Source organism: Bos javanicus, chromosome 27, assembly GCF_032452875.1.
Source record: "Bos javanicus breed banteng chromosome 27, ARS-OSU_banteng_1.0, whole genome shotgun sequence".
In the NCBI taxonomy this organism is placed as follows: domain Eukaryota; kingdom Metazoa; phylum Chordata; class Mammalia; order Artiodactyla; family Bovidae; genus Bos; species Bos javanicus.
The window spans coordinates 26,538,500-26,559,324 of record NC_083894.1 but is presented as its reverse complement, the minus strand read 5'-3'; the positions used below and the strand labels follow the sequence as shown (position 1 = coordinate 26,559,324).

The window sequence follows — 20,825 nt, the reverse complement described above, 5'->3', positions numbered from 1 at the left end:
GAAAGTAATCAAAGGCAGGTGGCTTGCACTGATAGATGACACAGGTGAAGGGAAAAAAAAAAAAAAACACCACTTGACATGACTGACCACAGCACATATTGGTCCAGACAAAGATTTGCAGACGAGGGTCAGCCACCAGGGACTTTAATTAAAAAAGGGTTGTAGGAATGTACCAGGGTCCTGACTTTCGCGTTGGGGTTTCTGGGCAGCATGTTTCAATTGATTCACCCTCCTATCTTCCCAGCAGAGAACTATGTTACCAATTAGCTACTGTAAACATTTTACCTCAAAGGCCTTGAGCTCTTCTGGCCCAAGAGGTCATGATTCACAGCCCTGCCTCTTGCTTTTTCAAGGTGCTCTCGCTCTCTGAAAAACGCGCAGGTTTAAACACCCTGAAGGCCTCAGAGGCAGAGGACAAATGGGTATTTCACTCAAGTAAAAGACCACTTGTAGGGATATACTGTCCTCTCAAGTCACAGAAATCAGAAGCTGCATCACACGGCAGTTCAGAAGAGGAATGGCAGAGTCAAACTGCTCGGGTTTGATCCTGGCCCTGCCACTTATGATGTGTGTGAACTTGAGCAAAATGTATTCAACTGCTCCAAGTTTCATTTTCTTTCTTTAGCGGGGGAAAAAATGAGGCTAACCCACTTTAAAGGACTGGGATGAGAATTAAGTGAGATAATTCCTAAGGGACTTACTACTAGGTCTCTCCATATGCACACAGAAACACGGCTGTTGTGTTCATTAAGAGGAATGGTTAGCTTAAAAAGTCCTCATCCTACAAAACTGTACGAACTGCAATCCTGCAGAAGAAATGGGAAATTCTGCCAAGCTGGCACTCTTCCCATAGCACCTTCTCTTTCTTCCCCACTTCCTCTAGCCAACCCCTCGGCTAACCTGTTTCCCTCTGTAACATCATCATTATCATTGCATTAAAAGGAGAGCTGTCTTATATTAACTAGCGCGAAGCTCCTGTAAAGCACAGGGAGCTCTGTGATGATCCAGAGGGGTGTGACGGGAAGATGAGGTTCAAGAGGGAGGGGATATACGTATATATAGTGTAGATTCTCAATGCTATACAGTAGAAACTAACAACACTGTAAAGCAATTATATTACAATTAAAAAAAAAAAAAAAAACAGCAGAAAAACGGAGAGCTGTCAGAATGGAGTTATGTCCATTATCACCTTGTGCCTTTGGGGCACATAAACTAGACTGTTTTATCTCTGTTGGTTTTCACTGACCGCCCCCTCAACCCCAGTTCTTCTCTCCAACCCAGGTGTTTTCAGCTGTCACATTTACTCTCTCTCCCTAAGAAGCTAGAACCTGTCCTGCCTCTGTGGCTCGGATCTTGCTTCCATCAGAATGGATCTTTAACCAGCAATCAAGACGGTCCATCACTCAGTCCTACGTGTGGCCCTGGCCAGACACTGCTGCTGACATGTTCTCAGCCGACGGGACCAGCTCAGACACAGGCCCTGAATCTGCCCTGATGTGCAGGATCGCTCCTTGAGGGCCAAGGCCTCCAGCCCACACTATGCCCAATCCCAGCTGTCCCTGACCCTCCAAAGGCTAACTTTCAAGGTTTCTCTGTGCAGCATGGTTATTTCAGCCTTAGTTCAATTTTCCTGTTAAATTTTCAATCCCAACAACATTAACGATCTCTAAAGTAAATTTATCTTGATAATCACAATGGACAGACAACTTGTATTAAATATCTCACCAGGTGGTACAGTGGTAAAGAATCTGCTGGGCAACATAGGAGACATAAGGGATGCAGGTTCGGTCCCTGGGTTTGGAAGAAGGAAGGGCAACCCACTCTGGTATTCTTGCCGGAAAGTTCCATGGGCAGAGGAGCCTGGTGGGCTACAGTCCATAGGGTTGCGAAGAGTTAGACACACTGAGATACTAAGCACTCACAAAGCACCAGGGAAGACGTCCCTCAACTCTTGCCAAGCAGTTCTTTAAAATTCTGTTCTACTGTTTCAGCAACGCTGGACATTTTGCCAACGAAAAAATAATGGTTTTAGGTTCCTTGTCAAGTTCATAAAAGCTTATTTAACCTATTATGTCTCCTAGGAATTGTATGAACAGCAGTATTTCAGCTAATAAGGAACCTCCTAGGGGTAGGGCTTGACTTATACTTCTGCGTTTGAGATAATTCATGGTAAGTCACTGATGGTATCTGGGGTGATCTGTACTCAAAATACCCTCAATTGGCAGAGAATACACAGGGAGGAAACGGAGGCTGTTTTAAATTAGGACAGATTAGCTTCTCGAGATTAGCGGCTGGGAGGACAAAAGGCCATTTCAGTATATCCAAAGTGAGACTGTATATTAGAACTGAGTTGTTAAATCTTCTTACTCACTAACCACTTTAAAAAATAGGCGTTTCTCAAACATTTCATCTCTTTCTCCAGACAGACCCACTTTCTGTCTCCTTTTATGATTTGTAAAAGATAGAAAAGGTACCTTAAATGGTCTGAAAAGCAGATATAGCTCCCGAGGTTTGATGTCCAGAGGGAGACCGCTGACAAAGAGAGTCCGGACCTGGAAAATAAATATAAGAAGTGATCAAGGAGGGGACAGTCACAGAACAGCTCACTTGAAATCCAAAAAAACATGTTTCTTCAGATATTCCACAACTCCTACCTAATTCGTGCTCTTTTTATGACATAGTGACTAATGTTAAGATGCTCTTAAGCCAACTCTTAAATAGTTCTGTGTGAATTATCAGAGTGGATCACTTCTAGCCAATGTAAATTTACAAAGTGACCTCTCTTTTCCTTGCCATTGCCTGGTTCTAAGACTGTGAGGGGAAGAGAGGGTCCATAATTAAAATGTTAGCTTAAGGGGGGGGAAAAAAGTGTCATGAGGACAGTAAATCTACCACCCCTCTGCTGTGAACAAAGGAATACACATGTGGTTCAAAAACACAATTGAAAAAACAATTTTTTAACGTAAATTATTTTTAATTGCAGGATAATTGCTTTACAATATTGTGTTGGTTTCTGCCAAACATCAACATGAATCAGCCATAGTTATATGTATGTCCCCTCGCTCTTGAACCTCTGGGAAAAAAAGTTTTTCTATATTTTTTTATTTTTAAAATTTCCTATCCTTGCCTTGTGGCATGTGGGATCTTAAGTTCCCTGACCAGGGAATCAAACCCAGGGCCCCTGCATTGGAGGTATGAAATTTTAACCACTGGACTGCCAGGGAAGTCCCAAAACAATTTTTGTTTCCTTCTGCTTGTCTTGTCATTGCTTCCTTCATCGGCATTAATAGTTACAGCAATTTTCGTAAGTGAAGAAGTTTATTGAACAACTGAAATGCATCTACGTATCAACAGTAGCCAAATGACTAGCCCTGTATCTGTTCAGTTCCGGAAAAGCATGGCAGATGTGGCCAACCTATACATGCCCATAAGGCCCAGGATACAAAATACGTACTTAATGTGTGCCGAAACACAGAACGCAGGGCAAATTTCCAGCTGGGAGGATCAGAGTATGTTTACTCAGAGTATGCTGGTGTCTGCACGGAATGTCCTTCAAGGACAGGCAGGAATTTACCGCATAGGTATATAAAGGCTGAAGTGGGCCAAAGCACAGGCGGAAAAAAGCATCATCCAGTTAATGAAGAGGGGGATAGCAGAGTGCGTTCTGGGAGAAGGGCCAGCCGCAACTCAACGGGAAATGGGGGCTCAAACCACAGAGCCAGCAAGTCATCAGCACAGGAATATGGTCTTAACTCAACTGGCAAGTGGTCCAAACATAGTCCACAGCCTTGTCTAACTCAGTGAAACTACGGCGTGCCGTGTAGGGCCACCCAAGACGGACGGGTCTTGGCGGAGAGTTCTGACAAAACGTGGTCCCCTGGAGAACGGAACGGCAAACCACTTCAGTATTTTTGCCTTGAGAACCCCATGAATCGCAAGTAGTCACCACTGAATTATCATCACCACAATTTGTTTCTACTTAGTGTGTTTTTAAAAACTTTATTTGAAACTTACTAAGACATACATATACACATTTTTTACCTTTAAAAAAGTTTTGAAAGAATTTTATTGGGGTATACTTGATTTACAATGTTGGGTTAGTTTCTGCTGTACATCAAAGTGAATCAGTTATATACATACATATATCCACTGCTTTTGATTCTTTTCTCATACAGGCCACTACCGAGTATTGAGGAGAGTTTCCTGTGCTATTATTGAGTCAGTTATCTATCAGTTATCTATTTTTTATTTTATCACTTCTTATAGTAGTGTGTATATGTCAATCCCGATCTCCCTATTTATCCTTCCCACCCGCTTTCCCTCTTGGTAACCATAGGTTTGTTTTCTAGATCTGTGACTGTTTTATAAATAAGTTCGTTTGTACCATTTTTTAGATTCTACGTAAGTGATACACAATACTTGTCCTTCTCTGACTAAACTCTGTATGAAAAAGGTACATATATACAACAGAATATTACTCAGCCACGAAAAAAAGGAAAGAAATAATGTCTGTTTTGCGAGCCTTTACTCTGTCCCCTACTCCCCTAGCTTTGAGCTACGTCACTGCCATCAAATCACATAACTACCATATCTTTCTCTGTGGTGAAAACATGTAAGATCTACTCTCAGTAACCTTCAAGTACACCTATAATACAGTACCATGCATTAGGTTCTCCAAAACTTATTCAATTTCTAACTGAAGTGTGTAACCTTAGACCAACATCTCCCCATTTTCCTCACCCTCCAGTTCCAGGTACTAACCATTCCATTCTGTCTTTATGAGTTCAATTTCACTTTCACATTTTCTATTCCTCTTGTCTACTCAAGCTGATATGCCATGATTGAGTTCCTCATTAGAAGTCAAGTTGCTGCTGATGCTGCCAAGTCGCTTCAGTCGTGTCTGACTCTGTGCGACCCCATAGACGGCAGCCCACCAAGCTCCTCTGTCCCTGGGATTCTCCAGGCAAGAATACTGGAGTGGTTTGCCATTTCCTTCTCCAATGCATGAATGTGAAAACTGAAAGTGAGTTACTACTCAAAGGAAAAAACCAGTGCTTAATTGTAAACCATGTACAACTATGGAAGATTTTTCCTCTGTGAGAAATAGGAGAATATTTTCTAGAATCCTAACACTTTCCATTGATTCTGGCTTGAAGAACCACAAAGCAGCAAGCAGGACCCTTTTGCTGATCCAGCAAAGTATATGGAAAAATGTCCTGCCATTTACATGAAGGTGTATAATAAACATTATGATGAAGTAAACAGTCATGGAATCATGAATGCCTATCATTTATTTATATTTTAAACAGCTTTACTGAAATATAATTGACATATAACTAAACATCTTATTTACAAGTTTTGACATTATGTTTAACCTATGAAACCAATATTGTTTTCATAACAATCAAGATAATGAACAAACTCACCACACCCCTGTGATGTTTCCTTGTTTCATGCTCTGTAATCTTCCTTCAGTCTTTATCCTTAGGCAATCACTCATCTGTCACTATAGACGAGTATGCATGTTCTGAAGTTTTATACAAATGGAGCCATAAAATATGTGCCCTTTTTTGTCCAACTTCTTTTACTTTAACATAATTATTTTGAGATTCATCTACGTTGCTGCACATCTCAAAAGGCTATTTTTGTTTCTGAGCAGTATTCGGTGGTACGAATACATCACAGTTCATTTATCCATTCACTATAAAACATACAAGTTATCTCTAGTTTCTGGTTTTTACAAACAAAATGACTATGAAAATTCAGGTATCAGTGTGTACAAGTCTTTGTATGGACCTATGCTTTCTTTTTGGATAATTAGCTAGAAATGGAATAGCTACATGATATGGTAGGAATATGGTTAAAACATTTTTTAAAAATGCTTTTTAAAAAAAGGGCTTCCCTGATAGCTCAGTTGGTAAAGAATCCAATTGCGATGCAGGAGACTTGGATTCTATCCCTGGGTTGGGAAGATCTGCTGGAGCAGGGATAGGATAACCACCTCCAGTATTCTTGGGCTTCCCTTGTGGCTCAGCTGGTAAAGAATCCACCTGCAATGCAGGAGACTTTGGTTCTATCCCTGGGTTGGGAAGATCCCCTGGAGAAGGGAAAGGCGACCCACTCCAGTATTCTGGCCCGGAGAATTCCATGGACTGTATAGTCCATGGGGTTGCAAAGAGTTGGACACACTGAGCGACTTTCAGTTTCAAACTTTTAAGAAACTACCCTCTTCAATTCCTTGTTTTGTGGTCTAGAACAAGATAAATATTGAATGTAAAACAGATGTATATTCTGTCGCTGTTGTGTATAGTGTTTTATAAATTTCAATCAAGGTCAAGTTTGTTGTTCAATATACCTTTTGTCTCTCCCTTCTCTCTCAACTTTGCCAGTGATAAACACTCTTTCCAAAGAAATGGGTTTTTTGTTTATTTTTTTCTTGCCTATGCAGCACGTGGGATCTTACTTCCCTGACTGAGGATCGAACCTGTGCCTTCTGCAGTGGAAGTACCGAGTCTTGGCCACTGGATTGCCAGGGGAGTACTCTAAAGAACTTTCTTTATCAAAGCTGCTAAGACTGAATTACTGACAACTGCCAAAAACACGGTCAAAGGGATCCTGCTACCCAGTGTGGCCTCCCTGCGACCCACACCCCCTCCCCACATTCCAGAAAGTGAACACCATCTGTTCTACTTGGCTGCCCTGGCCAGGACAACCTGGAAAGAGGGAATTCCAGACTCCACTCATTCATATTTTGTTCAGTGCCCATTGTGACTGGCACTATGCCGGGTGCTGACCGAATTATTATAGAGATTGCCATGGAAATAATGATAAGCAGATGCTGTGTTTTAAACACTGGAGCACCGACTGTCCAGCTGGGAAGCTTAGCCATGGGATAGGTATCAGTTAGGATCTGGGAGTTCACTCAGGAAATGAGCTACCATTTATAGCACCATTCTAAAGAAAGAGGCTTTAGAAAGTTGCAACAATTTATCCCCCCCCCAAAAAAAAACTGGAAATCTGGGAGTTATCAACAAAATACTACTTGATATAAATTAAGGTTTATCTACACCCATTGAATATATTACTATGCAACCAATAAAAAACATGTTCAGGGAAAAAGTACATTCAGTTTTATTCTATAAAGCAAAAAGCCAACACATGTATGTATACAAAAGGGAGTAAAAATACCTTATAGGATATATATGCTTAACAAGCAATTTGGGGGTAGGGGGGTGGTGGCGGTTGCACTCTGTGGCAAGTGCGATCTTAGTTCTGGGACCAGGGGTCAAACTCATGCCCTCTGCAATGGAAGCAAGGAGTCTTAACCTCTGGACCACGGGGGAAGTCCTAATAAATGACTTTACTGTTTTTTATGAGCTTATTTATATTTTCTATCTTTCTATAATAAGCAACTCTTATAGTTTATTGTTAGGTTGACAATAGCCTAGATTGTTTTTTATTACTTTGCTCTATATTTAGAAAACCATATATAATGTCAAAATTTGTATCAATAAAAATTGCAAAGTTCATAGAGAAAACTTTAAGTATTTCAAAAATTAGAAGATTAACTTAATATTTCAACAGCAAAGGATTATACATTAAAAAAACAAACAAACAAAAAGTGACCTCCTATTAGGCTGAAGTTCGCCACTCACTCAAGCCACTTGCTTTTCATTGTTGTTCATCAAATTAGAGGCAACTAAGATGTCTGGCATTTTATTTACACATGGACATAAATTACATTTCCTAGAGGTCAGTGAAGCCCATTATTTTCTCAGAAACCTGCCAAGATACCACTCACTGAAAAGCTGATCCCTCCTCTGATGGGACAGATAGACTGAGTAGGAGAAATAGATCTTAAATACCTAGATTATGGAATTATGACAACAATTAAAGGTCTTTTAAATCCAAATTTTGGAATCGATGTGCTCTGAATCCTTTCTAGACCTCCCCAGACTAAGAAACTTCATTAAGTTAAAAACAAAAATTTAATGAGTCAGGTGAGTGTCTAATTCATACTTATCTACGGTGACTGGAACCTAGAGTCATGGGGATGCTTTAAACATTTTAGGGACTTCCCTGGTGGTCCAGTTTCCCGCTCCCAGTGCAGGGGCCCAGGTTCGATCCCTGGTCAGGGAGCTAGATCCCACCTGCCGCAACTAAGACCCAGTGCAGCCAAATAAACAAATAAAAGTAAATATTTAAAAAAATAAAAATAAAAAAAGATTTCAGTTTCTCTACTTTTCTTAGCACCACTCATTTTATCTGAGTCATTAAACAGCAAAGCATTTTTAAGTTTTGCCTTTGCTGTGTGTCTATGTAGATCACCAAGGTTAGATATGATACTTGCTTGCAGGGAGCTTAACTGTCACGGCAACAAGAGAAAGCTTAGCTCATTCAGAGTAACCAATTAGAACCCAGTGAGCTCAAAGTTTAAAAGACATGTAAATCCACGATCAAATACGCAATAAAAGTGCCCCCAAAGAACAAGTGAATGACGCCGCGTGAACTCTGTGGCAGGTCAGTCATTTTCCAGGTCGGCCCTTAATTCAACAGCATTGTCTATGGACACAGATGCGCCTGGCACTCCGCCTTTGGCACTGCGGATGTTTACTTTATCAGACACACGGGGAAACACATTTCTTCGTCAAGGACACAACATGCCTCATAGACGTTCGAGACGTGAAGCTGTTGACAGCTCTATCCCAAAGGGACGCTAATGGATTCTGCGGATGTACCTCCAACTTCACTTCTCCCCCAACAGGACTGAAAGAACAAACGCCAGGAGAAATCATCCTGTCAGTAAGAGCCAGGGCCTTCTTGACTCAGCCCTGACCAACCATTCCTGTGGAGCCCACAGTCAGATTCCGGATGAAACTCACTGTGTGTTCTGAAATGGCACTGCCAGCTTCCATGAGGACACAGAAGCCACATTTCAGTGACTGACTTCCAATTTAATAAATTCAAGAAGTACAGTCATTGTGTGAGTCTTGGGCTTTCTTGGATAGAAAGGCCCTTCCTTTAATAAAGAACACACGTTATCTTATAAGATAATTACCCACAGGTAATCTAGACATTGGGCTCCCCAGGTGGCTCAGTGGTAAAGACCCACCTGCCAATGCAGGAGACTCAAGTTTGATCCTGGATCGGGAAGAGCCCCTGGAGAAGGAAATAGCAACCCACTCCAGCATTTTTGCTTGAGAAACCCCAAGGACAGAGGAGCCTGGCAGGTTACAGTCCATGGGGTTGCAAAGAGACAATGACATAGCAACTAAACAACAACAACAAAATCTAGACATTAAAATAAAAACCAACAGACAAATGCTTATTAATTTCAATACACAATAGAGAATAGTCACGCACACTTTTCAGCAGTCACATCCAATAAACACTGTGTCCAAAGACTATGGCATTTTCTGTGTAAGTTTTAATTGTTTATAAAAAAAGATTTTCGTCATCATCTCCAGCTGCTCTGAGCTGACCTCTCGAGGTTCCTCTTACATTCATAGGATTGGGAAAGGCAACTTTTCATTTTCTGATGACTCACAAATAACTGTGTATAATCTCTCATCTGAAACATTCTAAAACCCACAGGACTGCTTCAATGATCATCTATCATCTGCAAACTTTCTCTCCACCTATCCAAGTTCTCACACAGACAGACTCCAAAAGCAGCTTTAAAATGTGCTGGATGTTTAAATCATTCTTTGGAATAACTAACTTTTGACACATGCCAAGTGGATTCACAGGTAAGATCCTACAGTGGGCATTTTAGAGTCTGAAAGTGCTGTTTTGGGGTAGTGTGTAACAGCAGTCCATAGGTACATGATATAAAAATTTCCCTTGATTTTAGAAATCGACAGGGTAACATTGTGTATTCAGGGGAAACACCAGAAAGTCAACACTTCTAGTGATGACACGGCAAACAAAATGAGGTGATGATATAGTATTAGTTAAAACATCAAATGATAAATACTCATCTGACAAAAATGCAGAAGAGATAACAGCATAAGGGATCAAAATTAGATGAAAAAGAGGAATGAGGGAAAAAAAGGTCAAAAAATGACAAGGAAAAACAGACAAATCAAAACAGACCTAAAAAGTCATAAAACACAAAAAATTCAGGACTATGAACCTATTAACAAGGATAGAATATCAATATAGAATCAATATATGGAAAATAGAAAAAAAAAATCACATTTCTTACAACTGATGACTGAAACATCCTTAAGTTTGTGTAAATAAGTTCAATTTCAACAAAAGTAAGTAATTCACAAAAAGTTTGAGAAAATTCTCAAATTCTTGCACATTTAAACTGGGTAAGTAGCTATCTTTATCTACTGATAGAGAACAAAGTTTCTGATTATTAAGTTTTAAAAAGCACCAGAAATTGCTCATAATCCCAGTAATTCTTTTAGTGCTTTTATAAATTAGTACATGCTTTTTTTTTTTTTTTTAAGTTTTTAAAGACTGTATACCACATTGAAAGTGAAAGTTAGTTGCTCAGTCGTGTCTGACTCTCTGCGATCCCATGGACTGTAGCCTGCCAGGCTCCTCTGTCCATGGAATTCTCCAGGCATGAGTACCGGAGTGGGTTGCCACTTCTTTCTCCAGGGGCTCTTCCCGACCCAGGGATTAAACCTGCATTGCAGGCAGATTCTTCACTGAGTGGAGAGGGAAGGTGACTGAAGAGAACTTTCATTTTTATATTTATATAATCTGGTATTTAAGCATTTTATAAGCATAAACTCCCATTCACTTTTGTCATTAGAAATCCTCATCTGCCTGCGCTTGCTCTACAGGTACAACCTTCATCTAGTAGAAATATACATTCATATTAACTAACTTCACTTTTCAAGATCTGATGACGAGTGAGTGCTTCTTCGTACTTAGTCTAAAACTACAATCTCACCCAAAAAGGGACACTGATGGCTCAAGGTCCTCAGAGCAGGAGGGTCTACCCTAACTACAGCCAAAGGAGGGTTCTTGCTTTGTGATCAACTTACTTCTCACTCGAACGAGAAAAGAGGGATCACTCACTTTCCAACATCTAAGGAAGTGACTTATCTCTTCCGAGATGATGAAATAAACATAGTTTCAGGGTCAGAGAAGTTGAAAAGAGCTCCACTCATGAGTAGCAGTGTAAATTCCACAGAGCTGGGTTGCTTATACACATAAGGTTGGGACGGGGGAGCTGTGTGTCCCAGAGCCTTCTCAGTTTTACACACTGGTTAAATTATTTTATTCTTTTTAAATAAAGTCTAAATGAATTGAGTCCTCTGCTTATTCTACAAGCACAAGCTGAAAAACCAAACTGCAAGACTGAACCACACCGAGGACTGCCCATCCTCTCAGTTCCAAAGAAGGCTTGGCTGGCCTGCAAGATTTCCCATTTGCATCTTGCCACCACAAAAATGGATGACCACAATCATTAAATGGTCTGCCAGGCATTTAATTCTGGTTGCAGCTCAGAAGAAACTAACCAGCCTTTGGTCAAGCTCCAGTTTCTTCTTCGCATTGGCTTCAAGACGGAACAGGTGGTCAAGTTCCTTGTTGCTGATGATGGCCACCTACTGAACCTAAAGATTTGCTGTTTTTCTAGCCCTGGGAAAGTATGCATTGGTTCATGACGCCACATTGCTACCGACACCAAGGACCGACTAACCATAGGATAAATGCTGTTGTTAAGGACTCCCACGTTTGTTTTAGTTTTAAATGAAGGACTGTTCTATCCTTTCTAAAGAAAAAAGTCACGTCATTACCCATGATGTGCACCTCCCTAGTTTTGAGGGATCCACTTGTCCTGGCCCTCTAAGAGCTATTCAATAAGATGGCTGGATGGCATCACCAACCTGATGGACATGAGTTTGAGCAAGCTCCAGGAGTTGGTGATAGATAGCAACGCCTGGCATGCTGCAGTGCACTGGGTCACAAAGAGTTGGACATTACCGAGCGACTGAACCGATCTGTATAACCAAATTTATACTTTTGTTTGGGGTTCATGGAAACCAGGGTCATTTTGCCAAGGTGATAAAGTTTCCGTTAAGTATCAGGGATGGAGAAGGAAATGGCAACCCACTCCAGTATTCTTGCCTGGAGAATTCCATGGACAGAGGAGCCTGGTGGGCTACAGTCCATGGGGTCGCAAGGAGTCAGACACGACTAAGCAACTAAACCACCAAGTTATCAGGGAAAGGAGGAAGACTCAGGGAAACACATGGAAGAGAAATGCCACGTTTCAAAAACTTATGTACAGGGCTCAGAATGAGGACAGGGGGCTGGGGTTCCAAGTTAGCACGACGAACACCATGCTTCTACTGTTGTTCTGGAAGAACTTTTCCCAGTCCAACCCGATGTCACTTTATAATCAGATGATCTCAATCTCTATCTAACCTTGATAGGACTTCTTAACATCAAAGTCTTATCTAGGCCCTCTCTCGCATCTGTTGTTTTTTTTTCTAATGTGGACCATTTTTTATAAGTCTGTATTGAATCTACTACAATATTGCTTCTGTTTTCTGTTTTGGTTTTCTGGCCAGGAGGCACGTGGGAATCTTAGATCCTCAATAGGAATCAAACTGGCACCCCCTACATTGAGGCAAAGTCTTAACCACTGGACCAATAGGAAAGTCCCGTATTTTTAAGCGGATAAAAAAATCAAGACTTTCAAGGGTTTGAAACTGCCCAAGCATATACGTCTGGACATGTAAGCACTTTGCCTCATTACTAAGAAATTCACTGAGTGCTGTCACACAAAGAGAGGTGGGTACCAGAGGCAAATCAGGAATTTAGGATCTGAATTAGCCTAGATGGGAAACTAGATATCTGTGTGTGTGCATGTGAGAACTTAACCTCATTATTAAGAAATTCACCGAGTGCTGTCAAATACAATATATGGTTGTCAAGTCCTTAGAGGTCAACAGGAAGTTGCTTAAAAAGGCAGGAAGCTTTACCCTTTAAACACCCCACCCTGGCTTCTCTAAGTTCCTTTAGTTAACTTCTGATGGTTTATCCTGTTTTAATACTGGTTAGCCCATGGAAATCCACTCTTCCTTCAATTACACTGCACTGCTTATGTCATTTAAACATGAAGATTTTTATATGGATACATTAATACAGTATGTTATAAACAGAAGTGTGCATTGCTGCTGCTACTGCTGCTAAGTCACTTCAGTCGTGTCCGACTCTGTGTGACCCCATAGACGGCAGCCCACCAGGCTCCCCGGTCCCTGGGATTCTCCAGGCAAGAACACTGGAGTGGGTTGCCATTTCCTTCTCCAATGCGTGAAAGTGAAAAGTGAAAGTGAAGTCGCTCAGTCGTGTCCGACTCTTAGCAACCCCATAGACTGCAGCCTACTAGGCTCCTCCGTCCATGGGATTTTCCAGGCAAGAGTACTGGAGTGGGGTGCCATTGCCTTCTCCTGAAGCATGCATTAGTAATGCTCTAAAATGTAGTGGTGTGTGTGTATGCTCAGTCATGTCTGACTCTTTGTGACTCCATGAACTGTAGCCCACCAGGCCCCTCTTTCCATGGGATTTCCCAGGCAAGAATACTGGAGTGGGTTGCCATTTCCTTCTCCAGGGGATCTGCCCAAACCAGGGATCAAACCCACACACTCTTGTGTCTCCTGCTTGGCATGCAGATTCTTTACCACTGAGCCATCAGGGAAGCTCAAAGTGCATTTACATCTAAGGTTTTTTCCAATCCTGTAGAGTACGCAAATTTATATGTCAAAAAGATCCCTTGGGCTACCCCTAATATAGACTTTTCCATGGCCTAATGAAATGAAATAGAAGCAGAAAATATGAAGATATATAATCAAAATTCTAAAACCTCTCTCTTTTAGCATAGCTTTGGTGATTGTGATTGTTATTTTACAAAGCAATTCTGTTTAAATTAAAAAAAAAAAAGTCATTTTACCTCTCCCACACTACACAGGAAAACTACCCCAGATAGCACAGAGTTCTTTATGGTCACTTAAAAGTAACCAGAAAAAAATTCACAGGAGCAGATTACGGTACTAAAACTACGCAGGGTCTAATGCATTTATTGCTTTGATATCAGTAACAAACTCCATCTGAGGAGCCTGACCCACTGTCAACTTCAGCTCACAAAGCGCCATTGTTGTTCAGCTGCTCAGTCGTGTCCGACTCCGCGACCCCATGGACCACAGCCTGCCAGGCTTCCCTGTCCTTCACCATCTCCCGGAATTTGCTCAAGCTCACGTCTGCTGAGTTGGTGGTGCCATTTTGCAATTCTGTGATTTTCACACTTTCTGTAGTTGTTAGAACCACAATGCACCATAGTTCCAACAGCTACAGAAAGTGTGAGGATTACAGAAATAAAAAGCTGAAAGCTGTGGAGAAAAGGTTTGCTTCCCAATGTTTAGTCATAGGAAACTACCCAATATACACCTTTAAATTCTTTGCTGCCAGGTCAGCACGCCTTCAAAATGACAGTGGTGAGCATCCCAGTAGGTAGCAATAGATGCTAGTATTCTACCAGGAGGGAGGCATTACAGAGCAAAATAAATCATAAATATCCAGATATGGATGATTATGAAGAAGTCAAGTCAGTATGACTTTTCAACATGCACTCAACGGGTTATGGTCTCCGAGCAGTAAAGTTTCACTTTCACTTCCAAAGATTAAGGTCTCTGGGCATTAAAGCACACACAGTAAAAACAACACACAAATAGACAGAAGAAGGGGGGAAAAAAAAAGGATTCATGAGGAGCCAGGCTGCTGTCATTTAAGCCCCACTTCTCCACCTAGCTACACACCTCGGACCAGTCACTTACCTTCTCCAGGCACAAATTTCCTCACCTGGAAAACGGAGACAATTCAAGTAATCTCACATGTGGCAATTTAAAATTATATCCAATCTCTGATCTCCCTCCATTTGTAACACAGAACTTAATTCCTTTGCCCGTCAGTGCAGGCTTCACTTCGCGACTCACTCCTAATGAAGAGAATGTGGCTGAAGAGACTTCTAACCACCGGGTCAAAAAAGGCACTATGGCTTCCTCAGGAGAGGACTCCCGAATCATTCACTCAGTGAAGCCGGGTACCACGATGATTGTAAGAAGCTCTGCGTGGAACACATGGCGATGGACCAAAAGCCATGCCAGCAAGCCATCCTAGAAGCAGATTCTCCAGCTCTACCCGAGTAGTCAGATGGCTGCAGCCCTAGGGAAACCTGTCTTGTGGTTTATCAATTTTATCTTTCAAAGAACCAGTTTTTAGTTTCATTGTCTGTTCTATCGTTTTCCTCGTCTCCACTTCGTTTATTTCTGCTCTGACCTTTATGATTTCTTGCCTCCTACTAACTTTGGGTTTTATTTGTTCTTCTTTCTCTTAGTTGCTTTAGTTATAAGGTTAGTTGGGAGAGGGCTCAAGCCAATAAAATTAGAAATGAAAACAGAGAAGTTACAACAGACACCACAGAAATACAAAGGATAAGAGACTACTGCAAGCAACTATATGCCAATAAAATGGATAACCTAAAAGAAATAAGACAAATTCTAAAAAAGGTACAATCGCCCAAGACTGAAACAGAAAGAAATAGAAAATACAAACAGACCAATCGACTTAAAAACTTCCAAAAAACTAACCTCTAGGACCAAAAGGCTTCATAGATGAATTCTATCAAACATTTAGAGAAGAGGTAACACCTATCCTTCTGGAACTCTTCCAAAAACTGCAGAGGAGGGAATACTCTCCAACTCATACTATGAGGCCACCATCACTCTGATATCAAAACCAGACAAAGACACCACACAAAAAAAGAAAATTACAGGCCAGGGTCACTGATGAGCATAGACGCAAAACCCCTCAACAACACGTTAAAAGGATCATACACCACAATCCAGTGTGATTTATCCCGGGGAGGAAAGTATTTTTCAATATCTCTGACAAGGGATTAATTTCTGAATTTACAAAGAGCTCAATATCCAAAAAACAAACAACCCAATCAAAAGATGAGCAGAAGGCTCAAACAGACAATTCTCCAAAGAAGACATATAAGATGGCTAAGGGGCATATGAAAAGATGCTCAATTAATTAAGCATCTTAACTAAGAATTAGAGCAACGCAAGTCAAAACTACGACGAGATGTCACCTCACACCAGTCAGAATGGCCATCAAAAAGTCAACAAACAATAAATGGAGAGGGTGTGGAGAAAAGGGAACCCTCCTACAGTGCAGATGAGAATGTAAATTGGCACAACCACTATGAAGAAAAGTATGGAGGCTCCTTAAAAAAGTAAGAATAGAACTACCATATGATCCAGTAATCCCACTTCTGGGTACGTATCACGAGAAAACCATGGCTTGAAAGGATACAAGCGCCCCCGCGTTCATTGCGGCACTGTTTACAATAGCCGAGACACCATCGACAGATGAATGGGAAAAGAAGATGTGGTGTGTATATACATACAGTGGAATATTAGTCATTAAAAAGAATGAAATAAGGCCATCTGCAGCAACATGGATGGACCTGGAGATTATACTAAATGAAGTCAGAGAAAGACAAGTATCACATGGTACCACTTATATGCAGAATCTTTTTTAAAAAATGATACGAATGAACGTATTTACAAAACAGAAGCACTTACATGGAGAATGAATTTATGTTTACGGAAGGAAGAGGAACGGGAGGAATAGTTGGGGTGTTTGAGATGGACATGTACTCACTATCAACAGATAAGGGCCTAGTATACAGCACAGGGCCAAAAAAAAAAAAAAAAAGCTAGAGAAGTCCACCCTCATGAGAGATCCTGAACTAGATACATCTAGCTAAGCCATGCCTAGGTTTCTGCCCCTTAAAAAAGGAAATAATAAATGGGATAAAACTGCATACAACAAAACACATACATGTAAAACTGGGGAAATCTAAACAAAAGGAGTGGATCGTACCAACCTCAATTTCTTGGTTGTGATATTGTGCTATAATTTTACAATATGTTATCATTAGAGAAAACTAAGCAAAGGGCACAGGCTTCCCAGGTGGAGTTAGTAGTAAAGAACACACCTGCCAACGCAGGAGACGTAAGAACCAAGGGTTTGATCCTTGGCTTGGGAAGATCCCCTGCAGAAGGAAATGGCAACCCACTCCAGTGTTCTTACCTGGAGAATCCCATGGACAGAGGAGCCTGGAGAGCTACTGCAAAGAGTTGGACCCGACCAAAGCGACTTAGCATGCACACACGCACGCACGCAAAGGGCACCCACGATCTTTCTACATGTACTTCTTAGAACTGTGTGTAAATTATTCCAAAGTCAGTTGAGTTAAATTGAACTGCGTCTTTAAGACTCTGACATATAAGTAATTATATAAACATTAACCAAGAGATTTACATCAGTCGGTAAAACTAAGCAGTGAAGCTAGGTGGTGGTTACAAATTCATACACATTTCCATTTCAAAGCACTATCAGAAAAAGACTGATCTTTTTCCTATTAAGTTTTTAATTGATATGATTCAGTATTGTAAAAGACATTAGAATGAAATATGACTTTTTTTTAAGTGTATTTTACTTAATTTTAACTTTCCGGATTTGTCTAATCACCACCTTTTATTGTATTATACATCTTATATTCTATTGTAGTATCCATATCTCATTTAAAATTCATTGCATATAATATGGAAAATAAAAATAGCAAGTATAGTTTTTTTCTTTTTTTAAAAATTTTATTTTTAAACTTTACAATATTGTATTAGTTTTGCCAAATATCGAAATGAATCCGCCACAGGTATACCTGTGTTCCCCATCCTGAACCCTCCTCCCTCCTCCCTCCCCATACCCTCCCTCTGGGTCGTCCCAGTGCACCAGCCCCAAGCATCCAGTATCGTGCATCGAACCTGGACTGGAGACTCATTTCATACATGATATTATACATGTTTCAATGCTATTCTCCCAAATCTCCCCACCCTCTCCCTCTCCCACAGAGTCCATAAGACTGATCTATACATCAGTGTCTCTTTTGCTGTCTCATACACAGGGTTATTGTTACCATCTTTCTAAATTTAAAATATTTTAAACTACCACCAGGGGAAAAACTTGGAGAGTCAAGCCCAGTGATTTCCGAAAAGCAGAGAAATACATATGCACAGGCTTGATGCCTGTGCCCTGGGGGTCCAGTGGTTCAGACTCTGCACTTCCAATGCAGGGGACATGGGTTCGATCCCTGGTTGACAAACTAAGATCCCACAAGCTGTGTCACGTGGCCAAGAAAAGTCATAAGAAAAAAAGAAAAATATATTCGTAGGCTATATTTTATATTAACAGGGCTTTGGTGAACTCATCAAGAACCATCCACTTTTCCATACCTGTTTCTACATAAGAATTTCAGCACATATTGGTATGTACGTGAAATACCTCACAACTGAAATAAGAATTTTTAAAAACACAATCTATTTTTAATTGATTTATTTAATTGGAGGCTAATTACTTTCCAATATTGTGGTGGGTTTTGCCATACATTGACATGAAATCAGCCACGGTGTACATGTGTCCCCTGGTCCTGAACCTCCCTCCCTCCCTCCCCATCCCATCCCTCTGGGTTGTCCCCTTGCACTGGCTTTGAGTGCCCTGTTTTATGCATCAAACTTGGACTGGTCATCTATTTCACATATGGTAATATACATGTTTCAATGCTATTCTCTCAAATCATCCCACCCTCACCTTTTCCCACAGAGTCCAAAAGTCTGTGTCTCTTTTGCTGTCTTGCATGTAGGGTCGTCATTACCATCTTTCTAAATTCCATGTATATACTGTACTGGCATTTTCGTTTCTGACTAATTTCACTCTGTATAATAGGCTCCAGTTTCATCCACCTCGTGAGAACTGATTCAAATGTATTCTTTTTAATAGTTGAGTAATATTCCATTGTGTATATATACCACAACTTTCTTATCTGTTTGTCTGCCCATGGACATCCAGCTTGCTTCCACGTCCTAGCTATTTAAACAGTGCTGTGATGAACATTGGGGTACACGTGTCTCTTTTAAATCTGGTTTCCTCAGTGTGTATGCCCAGCAGTAGGACTGCTGGGTTGTATGCCAGTTCTATTACCAGTTTTTTAAGGAATCTCCACACTATTTTCCAGAGTGACTATAACTAGTTTGCATTCCCAACAGTGTAAGAGGGTTCCCTTTTCTCCACACACTCTCCAGCACCTACTGTTTGTAGACTTTTTAATAGCCATTCTGACCGGTGGGAAATGGTACCTCATAGTGGTTTTGATTTGCATTTCTCTGATGAGTGATGTTGAGCATCTTATCATGTGTTTGTTAGCCATCTGTATGTCTTCTTTGGAGCAATGTGTTTAGTTCTTTGGCCCATTTTTTGATTGGGTCATTTAAAAAACACAATCTATTTTATGTCAGCTACTTCTCTAATTTATAAACTAGTTAGTTTACTGCAAAGCCCAGTGCTAATAATGCATTTTTCCAGTAAAAAAGCAAACTTCAATGTTTAAGTTTGGATCACCTCCTAGTTTTTCCAGTGGTCAGTCAGTTCAGTTGCTCAGTCATGTCCGATTCTTTGCGACCCCATGAACCGCAGCACGCCAGGCCTCCCTGTCCATTACCAACTCCCAGAGTCACCCAAACCCATGTCCATTGAGTTGGTGATGCCATCCAGCCATCTCATCCTCTGCCGTTCCCTTCTCCTCCTGCCCCCAATCTTTCCCAGCATCAGGGTCTTTTCAAATGAGTCAGCTCTTCGCATCAGGTGGCCAAAGTATTGGAGTTTCAGCTTCAGCATCAGTCCTTCCAATGAACACCCACGACTGATCTCCTTTAGGATGGACTGGTTGGATCTCCTTGCAGTCCAAGGGACTCTCAAGAGCTTTCTCCAACACCACAGTTCAAAAGCTTCAATTCTTCTGTGCTCGGCTTTCTTTATAGTCCAACTCTCACATCCATACATGACCACAGGAAAAACTATAGCCTTGACTAGATGGACCTTTGTTCGCAAAGTAATATCTCTGCTTTTTAATATGCTGTCCATGTTGGTCATAACTTTCCTTCAAAGTAGTAAGCTTAATTTCATGGCTGCAATCACCATCTGCAGTGATTTTGGAGCCCCCCAAAATAAAGTCAGCCACTCTTTCCCCATCCATTTGCCACGAAGTGACAGAAACTGTCAATTCCAAATACAGTCAATGAATTTACAAGATGATTTATAATCTCCAAGACCACTATATGTGAACTACCTCTCTAGTGGGATATATTTGTTTGGTTTGAACACCACTTATAATCATACCTACTTTCCATCTGTGTGGTCATTTCGACCAAATCAATATTAAGTTCATACATGACTTATGCATATGTATAATTATGTAAAGGGATGCAGGTCTCAGAAGCCTCAGCATGAGTAACAAGCAGGACAATATATGCTGGTTAGAAATACTGAAAGATGTAATAAATGTCAGAAAAAAAATGATGAGGTTTGAGGTTGAGAAATAGCCTAGATTAATAAAAGCATAATACATGCTTTCCAAATGGATCTAAAATATTTTAGAGTTTCTTAGGTATTTAAGTTGGGTTCCCATAGCACTGTAACTTTTCAATTTCCATAGTGAAAGGACAAGACCACTAAGTTGAGCCTAGTAGTTTAAGTCACGTATCTGCTTCAAAATTAACTATTGAGGTCTTGGGCATGACCACTCTGAGCCTCGATTTCCCTACTTATAAAAGGAAGGTGTGGAATAGTTCACCTCTAGGTCCCAATCCCAATCCCAGAGGTACAGCAAAAGGAAAGGAAAGGCTTTGGGTAAAAGCATACTGGGGTCAAAGGACACCAGTCAGGAAAACCTAGCG

The 20,825-nt window shown here is 40.8% G+C and overlaps 1 protein-coding gene across 5 annotated transcripts in view; it reads right to left on the bottom strand.

Annotated features, from left to right (window-relative positions):
- The window catches only part of RBPMS (RNA binding protein, mRNA processing factor), a 202,277-nt gene that overhangs the window by 117,997 nt on the left and 63,455 nt on the right, over positions 1 to 20,825 (bottom strand). For all 5 annotated transcript variants that reach the window (XR_009734056.1, XR_009734057.1, XR_009734058.1 and 2 more), the window contains exon 2: positions 2,475 to 2,552. Coding sequence is in view for 2 of the 5 variants with exons in the window: in XM_061404395.1 (XP_061260379.1) it covers positions 2,475 to 2,552 (78 nt within the window). In the remaining 3 variants the exon portion in view is untranslated. The remainder of the gene's footprint in view (positions 1 to 2,474; positions 2,553 to 20,825) is intronic.